Source organism: Nyctibius grandis, chromosome 19, assembly GCF_013368605.1.
Source record: "Nyctibius grandis isolate bNycGra1 chromosome 19, bNycGra1.pri, whole genome shotgun sequence".
Taxonomy (NCBI): Eukaryota; Metazoa; Chordata; class Aves; order Nyctibiiformes; family Nyctibiidae; genus Nyctibius; species Nyctibius grandis.
This window is the reverse complement of record NC_090676.1, coordinates 53,672-72,126: the sequence shown is the minus strand read 5'-3', so window position 1 is coordinate 72,126 and position 18,455 is coordinate 53,672. Positions and strand designations below refer to the sequence as shown.

General features: G+C 39.5%; 1 protein-coding gene across 1 annotated transcript; it reads right to left on the bottom strand.

Moving 5' to 3' along the window:
• Positions 1–4,424: 4,424 nt before the first annotated feature.
• On the bottom strand, positions 4,425–18,133 carry LOC137672314 (protein-glutamine gamma-glutamyltransferase 6-like). The gene is made up of 13 exons (XM_068416461.1): positions 18,127–18,133; positions 15,987–16,160; positions 15,549–15,788; positions 11,533–11,651; positions 10,972–11,100; positions 10,629–10,809; positions 10,268–10,403; positions 9,698–9,801; positions 9,365–9,607; positions 7,623–7,940; positions 6,495–6,658; positions 5,632–5,756; positions 4,425–4,575 (listed from the first exon to the last, which is right to left on the bottom strand). The coding sequence occupies exons 1-13, from the start codon at positions 18,131–18,133 to the stop codon at positions 4,425–4,427; spliced, it is 2,091 nt and encodes a 696-aa protein (XP_068272562.1).
• Positions 18,134–18,455: the final 322 nt, after the last annotated feature.

Below are 18,455 nucleotides of genomic sequence, written 5' to 3'. Positions count from 1 at the left end.
TAGCATTTGTTAGCTCTAAGAATTTACGACATTAATAATTTGGTTTGCCTTGCAAAGTCCATGGTTACACAGGTGTTTCTAGTGAATATGTGCAGGAGATCAGCAAAAGATGGTTTATATATGGGGCAAGAGCACAATAAAGCCAGTCTTTTGCCCGTGTGTACTTCAAATGTCTCCTTGTTTTGATCTTCACAGTTTCAATTTAAATCTTATAATTTCTTTTCCTGCTTTCAGTATCTCTCTGTTGGAAAAACATATTTTCAATAATCTTGCCAATGTACAATTGGACAAACTTCTAAAAATTTGTTTGGTAAGTGTTTATCCTCTAATGGATAGACATTGGGAGCATGCTCATAACCAGAAGTCTGCAGAATCAGTGATCACTGCTGAAAATGCTGATCATTATACACACAGGATTCTTGTTGCTTCTGACAGAAAGCTGAAACTATAACAGAAAAAATCCTTAGGCTAAATTGTAGATAGACTCTGTGTGTGTGTGTATTATATGACACATCTTTCTAGCTAGAGATCTTTCCGGTCAGCATGAGAGTGAGAGCAAGTGCAATATAATACATAGATACTGGGATTGCACTTCGACAAAGCGGCACGCAGGCTAACGCAGCCACTCTGTAGGGAGGTGAACATGTCCAGAGGCCATCAAGTGACCTATCTGAGGCCAGACACCAATTCGATATTAGAGAGGTGTCTGGGACTTCTGTGTGGCAGTTTGATGCCCAAATCACTAGCCAACATTGTTGATTAGGTGGCTGCAAAAGCATTCTATAGAGTGGTTAATGGATATGATAGAAAAATATTTTCTTACTCAAATTTTCTGTGCTACAGGAAAAAAGAATATGTTCAAGACCCGTGAGATTAAAAAAAAAAAAAAAGAAATCCATTCTAGTAGCATAACCCATAAATGCATTTAACCTAAAAAGGGCAAAGTTGCCAGGAGAACAACTAGACGTAATTTATTCTGTTTTCTTACCAAATGTCACTCATCTGTATTGGAAGAGTGATGTCTGGAGCAATCAGGCTGTTCTTTAACTTACCCGCCATAAGGTTTCTTTCTTCTTTTCCACACTTGTGCATAGTTCAGGTCACGGATACAAAAGTGTGCAAGAACGTTCTGAATCCTCTTCCACCAGCAAGAGCAACGAAAGGCTTAGGACTCTTGACTTCACTACATAAGCTGGAGTTTATACAAGCTGGGTGTGACCTGTGGTTGCTAGTTACTGTTTTTGTGGTTATGTCCTACGTGAGCATCTACTTATGACTGCTTTACCTGCACAATCTTGACTCTAATTATGCTTATTTAAAACTGGTGAATGGCTGAGGAAAGATGATAAACAGTATCTTGGTGTCTTAACTACTGAGAGAGGAAACATCCCAAATTGGATCTAATGAAGGAAATAGCCTTAAGTAGACTGAAGAGACTTAATTCTGTATGGTTTGGTTTGTGTCAGTTTAGGTTTTTGGAGACTGTATGTACAGAGGGCAGGTATAGACAAATATACATATTGTACAACATGGATGTTATGGGACATGGAGCAATCTAAGTAGATTTGTAATATATTAGTGTTGCTGTCACCCAGTAGCATCGTGACTTTGCATCATATAAACCACCTTTTTTTTTTTTTTTTTTTTTTAAGGCAGGTCTGCCTGAAGATCTTTCACATAGCTGCATATAATTCGTTCTTTCTTGGAAGCGTACAGAGTTGTGACATTCTCATTATCTGTTCCTGAGATCTTTACCTATAATATGTATTTCTTATATAAGAAACAATACATTTACCGGCTCCCCAGGGAAGCAGCCATGGCACCAAGCCTGACAGCATTCAAGAAGCATTTGGACAATGCCCTCAGACACATGGTGTGAATTCTGGGGCTGTCCTATGCTGGGACAGGAGTTGGACTAGATGATCCTTGTGGGTCCCTTCCAACTCAGGACATTCTGTGATTCTCTGATTCTATGCTCCCAGTGAAAGGGCATTGTTACGCAGTCATCTGTGCATCAGGAATTTCTGTTAAGTGCGGAGGAGTGTTTAACGGCTGCCTCTGCTTTTAACAATTTTTCTTTATAGGTTGGTGTTCATAATACATGTACATAGTTTCTCTGTAGCTATTTGGGCATGGCATCTTGAGTTGGGCCCTGGAGGAAGCTACAGAGCTGTTATGGTGTGAGCCCTGCTGTCACGGTTTAAGGCTGGGTAGGCTGTTAAACGAACGACAGACGCGCTCTGTTAACCTTCTCCTTCCCCAGAGGGGAAAAGGAAAAGAGAAAAGGGAGAGACACTTACAGGTTGGAAAGAACAGTTTTAATAAACAATAAATAGTGAAAAAGAGTATAGTAAATAATGAACTATATACAAAACCACTACTGAGCTCCCCCCGATGACGACCACGTCCCCGCTGACGCCACAGGGCAGCGCTGGGCAGTCCTGGAGCACACGCGGCAGCAGCGGGAACCGGGTTCAGGTGCGACGGCAGGAGCGTGGGCAGGGCCCTCCCAGGATGTCGGCCATAGGGGAGGAGAGCGCGACCCTCGTGGTCCCTCAGCTTTAAACTGAGCGTCACGTGGGTGGGATGGAAGACACCCTTGGTCAGGTTTGGGTCACCTGTCCTGTCCGCCCCTCCCAGCAGGTGTGACACTTTAACGGTCCTTCTCTTTGTGGAACAAAGAGACCCAACAGGGACCATAGTTTCTACAGCAACAAGCGCCTGCGGTCAACTTAAGAAAGTACAGTCACTTAAAAGAAACTTGCCTGAAAAGTCTGTCCTAGTCCGAACCAGGACACCTGCCCGCTCTAATTACACGTGCTCTCTTCTCCACTCTGGGAGCTCCCTCATGCTCTCTCCTTCCTCATCCTGTGTCACAGCTGATGTAGAAACACGCCCTGCTGGTTTGTCCCCAGAGGAGGTTGCACACTGTTCTGAACTTTCAATGGACTCTGACTGAGGAGTACAGGGTGTAAGGGGAGAAGGGGTGATCACTTATTTTCCTTACCTCTACAGTTCTACATTGTGTCTGTTTTTAGTCTGTTGCTTTTTTTTTCTTCTCTGTTTCCACATTCATATCAAGATTGCTGGCAACCAAAAGGGCAAATTAATTACCTGCAGCTTAAATTTTTTTTAAAAAAGGAATCTAAATTTTTGTTATGGCTTCTTGTGTTTTTTTTCAGTAAGAACTTGTGATTATGTCTAGATGCATCAGACTCTCTGAAATATTATCACTAGTCAGACAAAAGATGTCCATATTGAACTCCTGACAGCTCTGTGGTGCAGAATTTTGGCCTTATTAATTCTGCTTTAAACATTTTATAAGTTGGACAAGAAATCTAAATCTTCAGGCCTGGCAGAGCTGTTTGTGCACCATTATTGCCTCACAGCCTACTTCTAAAGTGTGGCCGGGTGGTCGCTGTGCCCTGTCAGTCACTGGCTTTCGGAGCAGTCCCTGGAGAGGCTGCGCTGCCTGCGGCAATAGAGAACCCTCAGGGCTACTTGGAAGAGCGTGTCAGGTGAGAGCTGGTACCTGGCAGCGTTAGGATCGGGAACCCCCAAAAGAGGTCTGCATGCAAACACCGTGACGGAGGTGTGGAGCAGGGGCTGCCTGTGAATGAGTTACGTGGGGAAGGTTTGAAGACAAATGTGTTCCTTGTCTCCCGTGACCTTACGCTGGTGGGCAAAAAGAGTTACCTTGTGTTGCTGGACTTCCATATTAATGCAAGCCTCTACCCGTGCTTCAGGGCGCTTGGGGCTCTGTCATGTTACATAGGAATTAAGTTACTGATTTGAATATGTACATGTGTTGTCTGCTCCGTGACAGGCCTGTGCCCTCAGGCTACAGTATTGTTGTCATGGCCCCCAAGCATTACTTTTTCCAGCCTTTTAAGGCTTTTTTCCTCCCCATTAACAGTTATAGGTGTCACAAAATACAGAAATTGAATGAAAAGTGGAGGAAATGTTCTACTTTTTTAGGTAAGGAGATTGTGAAATGAAGGAAAAAGAACTTGCCTCAGTCTTGTGATTTTTCATAATATTTCCGTGAAATGTACAATTCATTACAAAAGAATACAAGTTATATGCATAGTTTTTATTTATTGTTGACAATTAGAATATGGTCACAAAGAGACAGTATTAATTGTCTGATGGAACAGTCAAAACTGGGAGCTTAACACAGATTTGATAAAACAGTGAAACTATTTCTACAAGGAAGTGGCTTCGTTTTTCTAGACAAGATGACAAAAAAAGGAAATACAATTAGAGACTAAATAATTAAGCACTGTGAAAGCAGGAGACTTGATTCTATTGTAATGTAAGAGGTCACCTATTTTGTGGAAAGTTTCTTGCTGTCATCACTGTCCCTATACAGAGGAGAATGTCTTGCTGTGTTAATGCTTAAATAGGAGATCGATTCCATCACATTATGCAGGTGCTACTGCAATGGTTACAAATCCCTTAACATGTGAAAATTTGTCACAAGAGAAGTCTACTTGCAGTTGTAAGGGCCCAGTCCTGCGAGGTGTGAATTCAAAATAAATTTTTGATCTCTCCTTTGGTGCCAGTTTTGCCAGACTGAAAAAAAAAAAAAAATCAATTAATTCAGGCTTGCATTGTCTTTCCTTGAGATTCCCAAGAAGCAGAACTGCATGGTAGCTAGGGCATCAACAGTTACTTAAGATCCAGCCTTGGTTTTTGAGAATTACTTAGGGTTTGAGGCTTTGTGTAGACTAAGAAATGAGAAAAGATAGTACCATCTTCATTTACAGTTGAATAGTCTGATGGAAATGAGAAGTGCTACGTCGTGCCTCTGTGTTAGGGCTGGGAACAAGTTTGAATAGTCAACACAAACTCAGAATAGGAAAACTGTGATATGAAATGTCAGCGCTCTGTCTGATGCCTGCTTGGTTCATATCCATTTTGGCAATAATATGATTTTTCCAATGGCCAGTGTGCTTTGTTTAGTATCTCCTTTTGGCCTAAATTGGCTTAGTCTTTCACTGGAATAATGTTTTCCATATTTTTATGGATTATTTTGTCCAAATATTTCCAGAGCCACAGCAAGTCAGGCTGTTTTATAATAAAACAAGCTTTAGGAAATATAAGCTACTCAACACTGAGTTAATCCATAAAGCAGCAGAGTCCAGAGGAAAAGGAAAAAGTAATAGAACATTTTGCTCTTATGTTTTGAAAAGGCATGATTTTCTCCTACTTTAAAGGAGAACAGAGCAACTTCTTGTTTGGGCTGAAATGAGGGGAGCTATGACAGTGTCTTATTCGTTTGCTTTAGCTCAGGCTTATTTTTGTAGTATTAGGGTACTGCATATGAAAATAGAAACACAAGCCATAGAAGAAATATCAGAGAGGCAAAAGAATTTGACATGCTCATTTGCTTTCCCAGGAAGGAAGAATATTAGCAGTTTTTAGTTGTTAAAGAAGTTCCTATGTGGAAGAAAAAATACATTATTGAGAAATCATAATATCTCAATATATATTTGGTGGCTTTTTTATTTTCATAAATAGAAAATACGAAAAAGACAATTCAACTGTGATTTTTTTTTCTCATTGAGAAACTAGACATGCTATTGGTCATGTTAGAAGCACTGAGTAAATGCCACAGCTTTCACTTACTGTATCTTGACCTGTTGATTCATCAGAGTCACTAGTAGTACACAGCGGTTCACAGGTTCAGGGAGAGGATTGGCATATGAGATCTCTAGAGTAACAGCTTTGTTCACTACAACTCGCCGAGGAACCTAAATGACAAAGGCACATTTCTGATCATTCACCGTTTTACACTTCTGGAGTCAGACTTGAGTCGAACTGTAAGCAGAACATCTTTCATATTTGAGGATGAATGAAATATTGGTAGGAGCAGTGAAATTTAACTGACAGTTGGTATGCCTTTCCTAATACTTGAAGCTGGATTTGGATTAGCTAAATAGTGCTGTCAAGCTGTATGCAACATTTTGTGCACAATTTCAGTGAAATGGAGCCCTGACTATACAGACACATCTCATTAAACCTGTCTGATCTTTGGGTTGCTGAGTGACGCTTTTTTTGGCACATCATTGATTAGGATTAAAGTGTTATAACAACATGAGCTGTCCCTAATAGAGTAGAATTAAAGGGTTAAGTCTGTATTTTGGGAGTAGGCAAAGTTGTTTAAAGGCGACACAAGCACTTGCCAATAAGTAGAATACAGATGAAATGAAAACAAGTTCTGTGAACGTAAAGCAGTGGCCTGTGACTGGGAAAGAAAGAAGGTAACAGAGCTGTTCTGAAGACCAGGGGGCAGATTCAGGCAAAGATTCAAAACTGGTCTCTCACATGCTTACTTTCTCAATTTAAGCAGGCAGAATTTTAGAGCAACATCTGAAATTGCAGCCTAAATTAATGCATTTATCCCCAAATTCTCATCCTAAGATCTGAGCTCCAGAAAGACTCTCTAATTCTTTCTGTCTGTTCAGGACAGCAGGGAGATAATTGTTTACCTTAATGATAATGTTTGTGTCCTCCAAAATGATCGTCTTCTCCACCAGCAACTTTGCCCCATGCATGTGCATGACTTCACACAAAGCAGTAACTTGGATCCTTTTGTCAGTAGTCAGATATTTTCCATAGTAAGAATAAGGGATCTTTAACCGGATATGTTTCCCTGGAATTCAGACATATAGTTAGGAACTGTTACATTCTCAAAGAATGCTAAAGAAAAGAGAATCATTGTGAGGGTTTTTTAAATTATTGAAGGGAACAGAAGATAAGACAGCTGGAGTCTGTTCATCTTTTTTTCCTTGCGAGACAGGTTGTGTCTTTCCCTCTTCTGGTGATCCTTGTCTATTTTAACTCATTTGACCCTTACAGTTTTGAATGGAGGATTTTGGCCTGAAACTGAGGGAATCTGCTCATCTGCATTTCACTGGATTCCTGTCCCTTTGTATTTCTTAGTTAGAGGTATAACCACTTTTATCTATTCCCTCCTTATATCCTATTTGTTTTACCTCAGTCAAGCAGAAAGTTTGGGTCAAGCTTCACAGAGATCCTCTTCAAGTGACCTGGTCAGCTGCTTATTGTAGTCCTACAACTGTTCTGCTGTGTATGGAAAAAATGTTTATCTTTGTAGCCCCTGGGGGTGAAAAAGATTTCTATAGTAGTTTTAATAGCCTTGACTCTTCAAAAGAGAGACAGAGAGTTTCACTGTAACTTTTAACCTTTGTCCTAATTACTTCCTATTAAAGTGTTGCCTGTTGAGTGTCAGAAGGCATACATCAGACTTTTCTTATTTGTTAAGAGTATGATGTGTTCCTATACATGTAATGATCACCACATATATACACACACGCACACACACATATATAGGGTTGCTTCTGGAGCTATAATATAAATGTAGCCTTCTATATAGCATTTCATGAGACCTTCAATTCCTGGTTGAACTAGTGGAAGTTTTCAGAGGGGAAAAAAAAATCTTGTAAAATGTAGTCATAAACAATGCTATTAAGAGATGGAACAAGTAGATGCACTACAAGGCTGATATAGATATGATACTGATGTTCTTCCTTCCACTTGCCTTCATGTGGCTAAGAGCAGTGCTGTATTGGCTCCTTAGGGACATTAAAAGTTACCTTCTTTAGAACCAAGATCCACAGAAGTGTTTGCCTTCAGGATCTCTGCCACTGCTCTCCTTGTGTACAGGACGGTTGATGCACTCATGTCCACCTTCACAGTCTTGTGGTCAAAAGATAGGTTATTGAGAATTAAGATTAGGGTGATGTCTTTGCCAAACACAGGAGGTTCAGGTAGCTTGAATTTCCCAGAGATCCCAGGGTTTCTAGTTGTCTCTGAAGATCTTTCATCTGGAGATTCTGTATGTCCTTCGGTGATGTTTGATCCAAATATCTTGGCCAAGGCCTTTTTATAAACTTGTCTTTCCTCAGAAGAACCTGGTCGAAGGAGAGAATCAAATAAAAATTCATACTTTTGTGGCCATTGCACCTTCTCAGTGTAAAGGCTTTCCAGAATGATATAGGGTGTCAGCTCTGCATCACCCAGAAATACGCAATACCTAAAAGTTCCCCATATTTTTTATTAGGCCTCTGGTCAGGTTTTTCACAGGAAAGTAATAAACATACTGTAATAAGGTGAATAAGTCACTAAAATGAAATATGGTGCATTTGTATTTGTTTAGGATGCAAGATTTCTTTTTCTTTGGTCAGAACATGCAGTAGTGTGATAAGTGTTACTTTGCTAATCTGATGATAACCAGTCTCTGTATTAAATATGGTTGCGCTGAACCTTGAGGAGTTGAAGTATTGAAATAAGGCCACTGATTCTGAATGGCAAACTTAAAAAAAAAGTGAAATACATCTTCCCTTTTTTTTTTTTTTTTAGGACTTTGAGCCACAAACATTAAGGAAACTATTATATGGAATCTGTAACCCTAAATTTAAAAAAGGTAGAAAGGCATAGGTACCAAGTTTTTGAGGGAAGATGAAAATATTCCTGCAAACATATGGCTATGCAGTTGTTAACCTTTGCTGCTTTGTTTTCCTAAGTACAGATGAACGGCACTTAGTCCCTTTACTGTTTCCTAGTAGTTTTGTTTCCAGAATCCAATAATATGGAGACTGAGTCCACTGAGAGTGCAAATGCATAACGACGGAATGGTTGCGTAGCTGATGGCTGGATGTTGGAGCAGGAGCGCAGGAGAGCCTAACTTGGTGAAGTTATACAGTCAGAGAGGGAGCCTGAGTGAGTCTCTCCTCTTGAGAGTGGGATGTAATGGGGGCTTCAAAAGGAAAGATGAGGAGTTGGAATGGACACAACAAGAAAGAACTTACTTGCTGAGAGACTGAGCATGAGGTCATATGTGAGATGGATGTCTAGTGTTAGAGGACTGAAGTTTAAGATTTTGGATTAGTTGCCCCACTCCCTCTGCCAGATATGCAGGAAAACCAGTACTTATTAATCTGTAACTTCCCATACTACAGACCTGTGCACAGTTCATGATACATGATGGACTCAGTTTTGAGACTTTTTGGTATGACCACTTGAGGGTTTGTCTGTCTTGGGCAGTAAAATGTATTTTATAGCCCTGTTTTGTGTATATATTACATTTTGTACTTCTGTGTAAGGATCTAAAGTACATTTTGTATTGTGCCTTTAAGGAAATTACTAAATACACAAAACCAGAAACATAATACCCATTGTATTAAGAAAGTAGTCTGAGGACACTGTCAGAAATATTTTCTGAAGGAAGGGGAGAGATGCTCAAACAAAACAGGTTATCATCCTAGCTTCCTAGCACCAGGAATTCAGTAGGAGATAATTGTGATAACGAGGAGATAATTTGTGATAATTCCTTTACCTTCTGGATATTTGTAGTTATAGGTGATATCCACACGGGAATTGCTGCCCACAGCTTTGGTGCTGATAAACCTACCAATTATTTCAGTATCACAATAAGCTCTTTTCTTAGTTCCATCATTGTACACAATCCATCTGTTGCAGTCGGCATTCACCTCCGTATACACAAATAAGGTGTCGTAATCCAAGTCTACATCACCTTCTTTGATGGCTATGACAGATGCAGGGCCACACTGAAATAATCCTAAAACATGAAAAAAAAAAGTCAAACTTTATTAGTCATGCTCAGTTTGGAGAAGGAATGTTAAGTCATGCTAAGAACTTACACTGTTACCTTTGCTTTGTTCTTGTGGAGTCGCATCCAAAACCTGCCATCCGTTGTATGATGTTCCCAGGTCTGGGCGAATGAACCAGCTTTCATTCCAGACGTGATAATCCCTGGAGACAAAGAACAATGTCTACAAAGCGAAGTAATAGAGAGTCATACAAACTTCCAATTTGAAAGGAGTAGGGAGTTTTGTTTTTAAAGATCCTTTAAGATGTGACGCAAGCTGTCTAGTCACAGCAACTCCCTATCTCTTTCAAAGGATATATTTACTGCTTGCTTTTGAGGTGTAGAACTCAGGGCGAGGAGGGAGAGAATACAGATGTTAACAGCTTGCTTTGGGAGCAATATGAACTATAAGTGAAAGATTTAAGCCTTGGGCTGGTTGGTTGTTTGAAGTAACTGTTATCGCAAAACCATGAAGTATGTTTTCTTTCCAAATGGATGTCTAGTGTATTAATTTAGATATTTGTATTAAATTTTGTCCACTCAGTTGCTTTTGTACTACTAGTGTTCATGTTTTTAGGGCTCATAAATCCTCTCTCTAATTACTGGTGAGATACAAAAAATTATATTTACCATGTGGAATCCTTGCTGATATTAAGACTCTTTCCAGAGCTGTCATAGTACTTATCAATACTCAGGTTTCTGTCCACGTCATGGGCAGAGTTAAAATTTGAAACCAAACGAGTTGGAATCCCCAAGCACCTCAGAACTGAAATATATTAAAAACAAACAAACAAAACACACAGACACACAGACAGTGTTAGTTCAATGATTACAAACATCTGAGAAAGTGTCTAAATATTTTGTGATTCTTCAGCATTTGCAGTCTTCAGAGCACCGTTCCTCTTGTAGAATTAATTGTTTTATAGTTTTGATAAAACCAGAGGTCACAAATGGCTCCACTTCACCACAGTCCTCTATTCTTAAAGCTTACCTGTGCACATCACGCCTGCAAAAACCCAGCATTGGCCATACTGAACAGGCTTGTAGTTGTCCTGACGCCATTTCTGGAGGATTACCACACTGCCATCCCATCTGGATGGATTCTCATGTGAATGGAAACTTCCTTGCCACTTTCCCAGGAGAACTCCATTATCATTATCATTTCCATTGATCTAAAAATAGGCCAATGGACAGAATGCACAGAATCAATTGTGTGTAGTGCACCATATCTAGTTAATTACGTTGCTTAAGGTGCAGGTGGCTGTGTCTCCATGGTATAACTAATGCTTTCTGCTTAAGCATATGGAATTCATATTAAGTTGTCCATTTCTTACCATTGAACTGATTACACGGCCCACATATTTAGGATCTCCTCTTCGTGATACATCAATGGCTGGGTCCTGACGATAGTACAGGCTCAGATCAAGCATGGTGAGACAGATATTTAGAAGGTCATCTTGAAACTGTGATCAGATAAGATAAATTTTTAAGAAAATAGATAGTCTCACAAACAGAATAAGAGGAGATTCTACTGCAGTTCCTCCTTTCTAAGATATTCCAGCCCAAAAGTGATAGGGACAGTGAGGCACTAAGACAGTAGTGTGCAGTTCACACTGCAATATTGGCTCAAGACAGGGCTAACTAAATAAAGCAAAAATCTGGCAGGATGCCTTCTGCCATCAGAAGAGATGACTGCAGTAAAACCAAACTGCTAACCTTATTCTGACTGCAGTTATTAGATTCGCTTGAGTTATATCCCTGGAAACATTCAAGGTCAGGTTGGACGGGGCTTTGAGCAACCTGATCTAGTTGGCATACCTATCAGAGAGGCAAATAATAAGAGAAAATGCTATTGGAGACAGAATAAGAGTCCAAACTAATTCCTTATGGCTTACCTGTCCATAGTACCATCCTCTTGCTTCAATGTACTTTGCATTGCCCACAAAGATTATTCCATTTTCATTTAGAACGTATTCTTGTCTCTCACTTTCATTAGCCATGTAGACATCATCACCTGAAAACCAAGTTGGACATGCTTTTACACTTAAAGCTGAGAATACTAGGAAACTTTCAAAAACACTTGCATCTTGATTTAGCAAGGGGAAAACTGCTATTTGGAAAACGCATTGTTATAGCTCCCTGAAAAAGTACGGTTCAGTGAAAATGCCTGCTATTGTAAATGGCCTGGGGCGGGGGGGGAAACCTATGTTAATATTACTTTATCTTTTCCCTAATTTTAGTATAGCCTTTGTGTATTACCTAAATGTTCCCTATCTGTACATTGTATTTTTGTGAGGAAGATGGAGAAAAGTCCAGGCTAGCTCACTGGATTTTTCTGCCTTCTCAGAGTAGTTGGAAGTAGAATAGACACTTGAAAATAATCACACAGATGACATTTTTCTGTTTTCAAGTCGTGTTCATCTTGTTTTAAGATTCCTAAATGAAGTTCTCTACTTGCCTGATCCAAAGTGCTATCAGGAATGTTATTAGGATAGCCTGCTCAACCATTCACTTGGATTTCATTGTTACGGATTGGTTTCCCTAGTCTATGGCACAGTATGTAGCTGCTATGAAAGCACTGGCTTCCCAGAGGTGTTTAGGTTGTTTTGACCACTCTTTAGGTAGCAAAATCTACTTAGCTCTGTGTTTTATTTCTTAATGTTTAGAATTTGTTTTCTGAAAGCTTCAGGATTTCAGGAAATACATATAAAAATCAGCTTTTCTATTTTATTGAGTCAGCTTCTTTACCTTCCTATAGAAACATCCCATCCTTCCCTTTCTGCAAATAAAAAGATTGTGTAATTTATTTTTAACATTATATCACATGATATAAGTCTATTTTTGTGGTGGCTGTCCACGCTTTTTTTTTTTTAATAATATCATCATTGTTGATTCCCAAGCTTATGGGCCTGGAGAACTATGTACAGTTCCAGGTGCTGCACTTCAAAGTGTGGACCAGTTGGAAAGAGTGAGAGGAGCACTGAGAATGCTCAGCAATCCTGCAGATAAAACTTATGAAGAAAATATTAATTAACTCAATTGTTTAAGGTAGAAAAATGGGGTTGAGGAATGGGGCACGCATGGTAATCAATTCCAGAAATCCTTGTGAAGAGGATGGGGCAGGGGAGGAGGAAATCTATTCTTGGTGTCTATCATATGTAGGATGAGAAGTTATATGCTGAAATCAAAGCAAAAAAGATTTGGTTAGTTAATAGGAAAAAAAAACCTAATGGAAAGGCTAGTGTTTTATTGGAGTGAATTACCGGGGGAGGTACTGGAGCTTCCCTAATGGCTGATCATTAAGAAGGAGTTCAAGATCTCTCAGGAATGACCTAAGTGCTAAACTGAGCCTGCCTTTAGAGCATCAGATGGGACTAGATAACTTCCCAAGATCCTTCTAGCCCTATGAGTTTGTGATTCTGAGCAATCTAAAGTCCTTCTATAATCACTTGAAGGACATTTTTTCCTAAGGTTTATACGCTCTCAATTGTAATGTTCTAAAGCCAATTCTTTGAATAAGTATACTTAGACTTTTTTTATAATGACAATATTCCTACCAATAACACAGAGCAAAATTAACATCAGTTTAAAAGGAGGAAAAAAAACCACAACACACCGCAACAAATAGCAACAACTATGATCACTCATTTAATTAATGATTAGCACTCTTTATTCTAGTAGTTAGCTGTACATTCCTTCAATAGCATTAGTATATAATGCATCATTATCAGAGGCTGGCTTGCAAGTACCTTAGATTTCTCTTTAAATGTTCTTAAGAGACTTTATTAATGTTAAAACACCACTTTTGTTTTATCCAGAGGTTTGAAACAAATACATTAGTGAATTAATAAGCTTATTGGTTTGTTACCATTATGGTAAGATCAATATTTTCTGTGTCCAAATTCTGTATTTATTTCAGATATATGACCTGTGAAACTAATTGCTTTTGGCTTGCTAAACTAGAAATTTTTCCTTGTCCAAAAGGCTTTTCCTGTGTTCAGTTATCCTAGTAACCATTCACTGAACATGTTCTAATTCATAATTCCTGTTCAGGAAAGATTAACTTAAAGAAAATTCCAAATGAGATCTCGTCACCTCATACAATAGCTTAATATTTAAATCTGATGAACTGTTTCCTCTTATACAGTTTAAGATTGCATTTGCCTTTTTCAGGGTTATTTCACTTCTTGTTAATCAAAGAATGAGAACCGTACTTTCATATTCTTGATGATTTCCAGCTGCTAAGTCTGCCATTGAAATTATTGTTATTTCTCTCTAACCGTGTGGTCTTTTATTTTGTATTATTATATCTTATCCCTCCTCAACTACTCCAGTCTCTAAGGTCAGCCATTTATTTCTGTGTGGTATCCCAGCCCATCTGTGTATGGCCAATGCTGCTTTATGTCAGCATATCAAAGTCAGTAATGAACCATTTGATCACAGTGTTTTTTTTCAGACGACACTTAAGGGGATCCACTAGTAGCTTTTCTCCAGCCCAGTGCTTTTCCTTTCATCTCTAGTCCTGACTGTTTCCTTGTAAGTAGTTCTTTACTGATATTACAGTTTATGACTTAATTCCTGTCTTTTCTAGCTTAATGAATAACCTCCCATGTGGAGCCATATCTACAGACCAGGTCTGCCATTTATGCTTTGCTAAGAAAACAAATTTTCTATTTCTGCTATGACACTTACTATAGCGGTAACATACCCTCAGACTGAATCTGTTCTTCTTTGACAGGATCAGGGAGCTATTCCACTCTGCAGAAGCCTATTCAGCAGCATCCTACTTTTAAGGATACTCCCTTTTGTTTGGCAGAGGTCATTGCATCTTCTGATAAGTCTGGAGGGCTCTTCTGCAAAACCATTCATGTTAAACTGGAATGGCGCAGCTTAATTTTTCTCAGTTTTCATCTGAGAACAATTTCTGTGGTCTCTTGAGTACCACTGTTACTCTGGTGTTCCAGTTCAGGAGCTGTCAAACATTTCAGTCCCTGCAGTGTGGTTTCCATCAATTAGAAGTTAAGCCACAAGCGATCTTTCAGGGGGTTCTGGGAAGGTTTTTCCCTCAGGACTGTTTATGCAGAGACAGTCTGAGTTTCCTGAACATACTTCTATAATTATTTCTGTCTTCCAAGACATGCTGAGCTAATTAGCAGCTTTTTTTCATCTTGACTCTTGACATATTTCTTAGTGGCTCTTGACTAACATATGGTCACAGAAGAAAATAGTGGATGATTGTGGTTACTTTTTTTTTTTATAAGCTGTTTAGTCACTTAGCTGGCTAAGAGCTCCCTTAACTCTGGAGTGGTATATTTTAAGGCTAATCTAGGTTTGCAGACTGTTGCATATTTGCAAAATCTGAGTTTAGGAATTTGCATTTCTTCTGCAACATTCTGAGGCTGCAGGAATAAAAAAAAATGGAGCATCAAGAGATGTCCCTTTTCAACCCGTGATGAAAGACATGGGAAATGCCAACCTTATTCACACTATCCCTCTATCAGTTTTTACAAAGTTAGCTGAGATATTGTCTTTGCAGTTAACATCTGCAAGAACAGTCTTGCTTTGATTTAGGTACAAGTCAATGATGTTACTGTATGCTTGCTTCAGGTTCTGAGAAGTTCATGCACTTATGAAAGTCTGTCAGCCCTTGTCTACAGAAAAAGTGATCTGCTCAGTCCTGAAGAAAGAGTCTATGATATCAACCCATATAGCACATTGCATTGGGATAAAGGGGGAGCGGGGGTGCAGCAGCAGCAGCTTTTTAATGTAGCAAAACCAGATCTCTGAACTGATAGTTGAGATTACTGCCGCTGGCGGCCCAAAGAGAGGCAGCTTGAGGGAGCAAGCTCACTGTGCAGATATGAAAGCACACAGGTCAGTTATGTTCAAGAGCAAAGGCATTGGTACCTACCTGGGCACCAAGGGTTGAAGAGTAACACAAACTGCCCCAGGAATCTGGAGAAGATCTTGTTCCCTGAGGTTACCTGGAGGATGAGATTGTATCGTCCAATGACAGCATTGGCTGGGCTGGATATTGTAAAGTTCATATAGCCGGACTCACTGGGTCCTTGGACAGCACTCCAGCCACTTGCCCCCACCTCAGAGAGGTTAAATACAGCCTTTGTACGATGAGATTCTGAGGGGGATGATCCTGCCAGAAAGAAGGGGTAGTTGGTTTCCATTCCAGAGTGTGGTTTCAATATTAACCTCACACTTGAAAGGAGCACATTAGGGGGGAGAAAGCATTAAAAATACACAAAATTGCATCTCTAAATAGAATAAGGGAAGAACTACAAGTGATAAAGATTACAGTTCTAGGAGAACATGGCTTAAGCTAAGGGCCTGTTACCTATTTCAGTGACAAATCCTAGGCTCTCCTCAGTCTGCTTCGGTCTGTTGAAGTACAGGGTAATAGTGAAGGCTTGTCCTCGCCTCACAACCAACTCAGTGCTGGCATATCTGTCAGTATGGTGTGTGCCTGCATTTAGTGATGGCTGCCAGCTGATATGTGTTGGTGTCAGATCTGTAAAACAGAAGACAAGACATGTAGAAGCAGCCAGCATGGAAAGAAGTCATTTGCTGGTAAGTGGCATGATGAGATTGCTAAGAGCAGTTATCTTTTACCAGAGGAAGGACAATTAGAAAAAAGACACTCCATTAAGTTGATTAAGTCTAGTGGTCAATAATAGAAATTTTTCCTTGTGTTTTGTTACACGGCTGTCAGACACCGAGAACTTGTATACTTCCTAAACAGTGCTGGATGCTGTTTTATCACTGGACTTAGAAAAAAAACGTACAGGGGCAAATCAGTGTCATTTCATTGTCAGCACCAAATGAAGTGGCCTGTAGCCCGTCTACAATTTCAATATATATATTTTTAGGATCCCAGAAATGGCTGTTAGGGCATCTTACTTTTCCTGCTCACATCCTGATGCCACTTGGCCTAGAGCAGGGAGAGATGCATAGTCAGAGATCATCTGCCTTATATAAATCAACAAGAGGTATTTGAGGACATAAGTTGGAGCTTTTGACAAATCAATCTGACTGAATTTAGCTCTGTCCAAAGTGACAACTGGACTACTGGGATTCCTGTTCTAGTAGGCACTACATCCGTGTCCCAGAGGAATTCTGGTGACTTACAGTGTGCTTGGAGTTCTCCAATATCAAGTGTCCTCCTCCTGCACACATACTGTTATTATGGGCTGTGGTTTAAAACCCATAGAGTGGCTCTTGCCACCTTAAATGCTAAACTACCTTTTTGGCAAGCGAGTATGTATATGATCTTCCTTGCAAGATTGTTTCCCCTTGTATAGTTCATGTTTTATTGCCATGCTCAATCTTGAGTGGGTATGCTGTCTTCAGGAGCTCTGAGAGGCACCATCCTCTGTGTTTATATCTGCCCTATGAGACTCCACGGAGGACACCTGGAGCATTGTGTTGTAAGTTTTGGCAAATGCTCAGGGCAAGTACCTTGGTGAAGATTCTCCCAAATAATTTTTATTAATGGTAGTATCATAAATGCAATGAGGTTGAGGGGACATGACTGCCACCATTTTAAAGAAAACAATAACAACAACAACCACAAAGAGTGGGATGGAAAGGATGGATTAAGGCCTATGGCACCATGCACTATTAAGGTAGGGATCTTCAAACAAGCGTCCAAGTCTATCTCGTAGCATATAGCATAGCAATTCAGATCTGAAACAATATAGCTGCATATTAAACTACAATTTACATATAATCTTTGAAGAAGTAGTAAAAGTAAAAATCTAACTTATGCAAAAAAAAAATGCCATCATTAAATTCAGGGAAGAACATTTTTTCTTTGTAGTCTAAGACCACAAAGAAGTAATGTGAGTAAGCATGGATGGGCTGAAAGAGAGAATCTTTAGCATGACTATCTGGGACAACAGTGAACTGCAGTAGGCTGCTGCTTTCCCTGCAAAGCGACGTTTTAAAAACTGATTTGAAAATGTTTGTTTCATCATTAAACAAGACAGAACCCTGCTTTGCAATTGCCCAGTTCAATAATCATCTTCATTTTAAACTTTAAAAAGCAGAGATATTGTCATTACTGTTTTCCTTTGGTAGGGTTTTAATGCAGCTTTGAATTCCCATCTATAGGCTCCATGCTCACAGCTCCATTAGGGTGGATTACACTAGTTTTGTTAATACAAAGCATAACACATCTCTGAAACAGCATTCAAAAAATAAAGGGTTTAGATGGAGTTCTGCATGGTGCCTTTTGAAGTAATGGGAATTTCTTTTATTTTTTCCCCCAAAATATCCTCTGCTTAGCTCAAAAATTATTCTCAAACAGGTCTTAATAACAACAATGAAGCTTTGAAAATGAAGTGCAAGAACAAATTAGAATACAAGATTTCCTTCAGATAAGAAATCTGAGGAGATATCTACAGGGCAGGTATCTTTAGGAAACCATCCTGAATAAAGTACCTGCTGAAGGGAAGCAAAGGACACGCAGAACTCACCTGCCATTCCCTCAGCTTATGAGAATTGCATACAACTTCTACTTTGTTCTTCAAGGATGTCCAAGTCACATTAATCATAAAAAGAAAAAACCCAGCAATCTTGGCTGTCAGCTGAAATTTGAGAGAAGGGAGAGGTACTTAGCGGTTGTTATTAATACCTGTAGACCTGTCAAATGAATTAACTACTTCCTATAATATATGTATGTCTAATGCCAATGTTCCTACTCAACGTGGGTGTAATTATGGGAGGAGATACCAAAATTATTTACTCAGAGGAAATGCGTTCTCTTGAATCCCAAGACAAGAACAACTTCCTACAAAGGATAATA

Coding starts and splice junctions, on each gene's coding strand:
- LOC137672314 (XM_068416461.1), bottom strand. Junction 11,101..11,532: donor GAGGATGGTACTATGGACAG/GTAAGCCATAAG, acceptor ATCTGATCACAG/TTTCAAGATGACCTTCTAAA. Junction 10,810..10,971: donor GCCGTGTAATCAGTTCAATG/GTAAGAAATGGA, acceptor GCCTATTTTTAG/ATCAATGGAAATGATAATGA.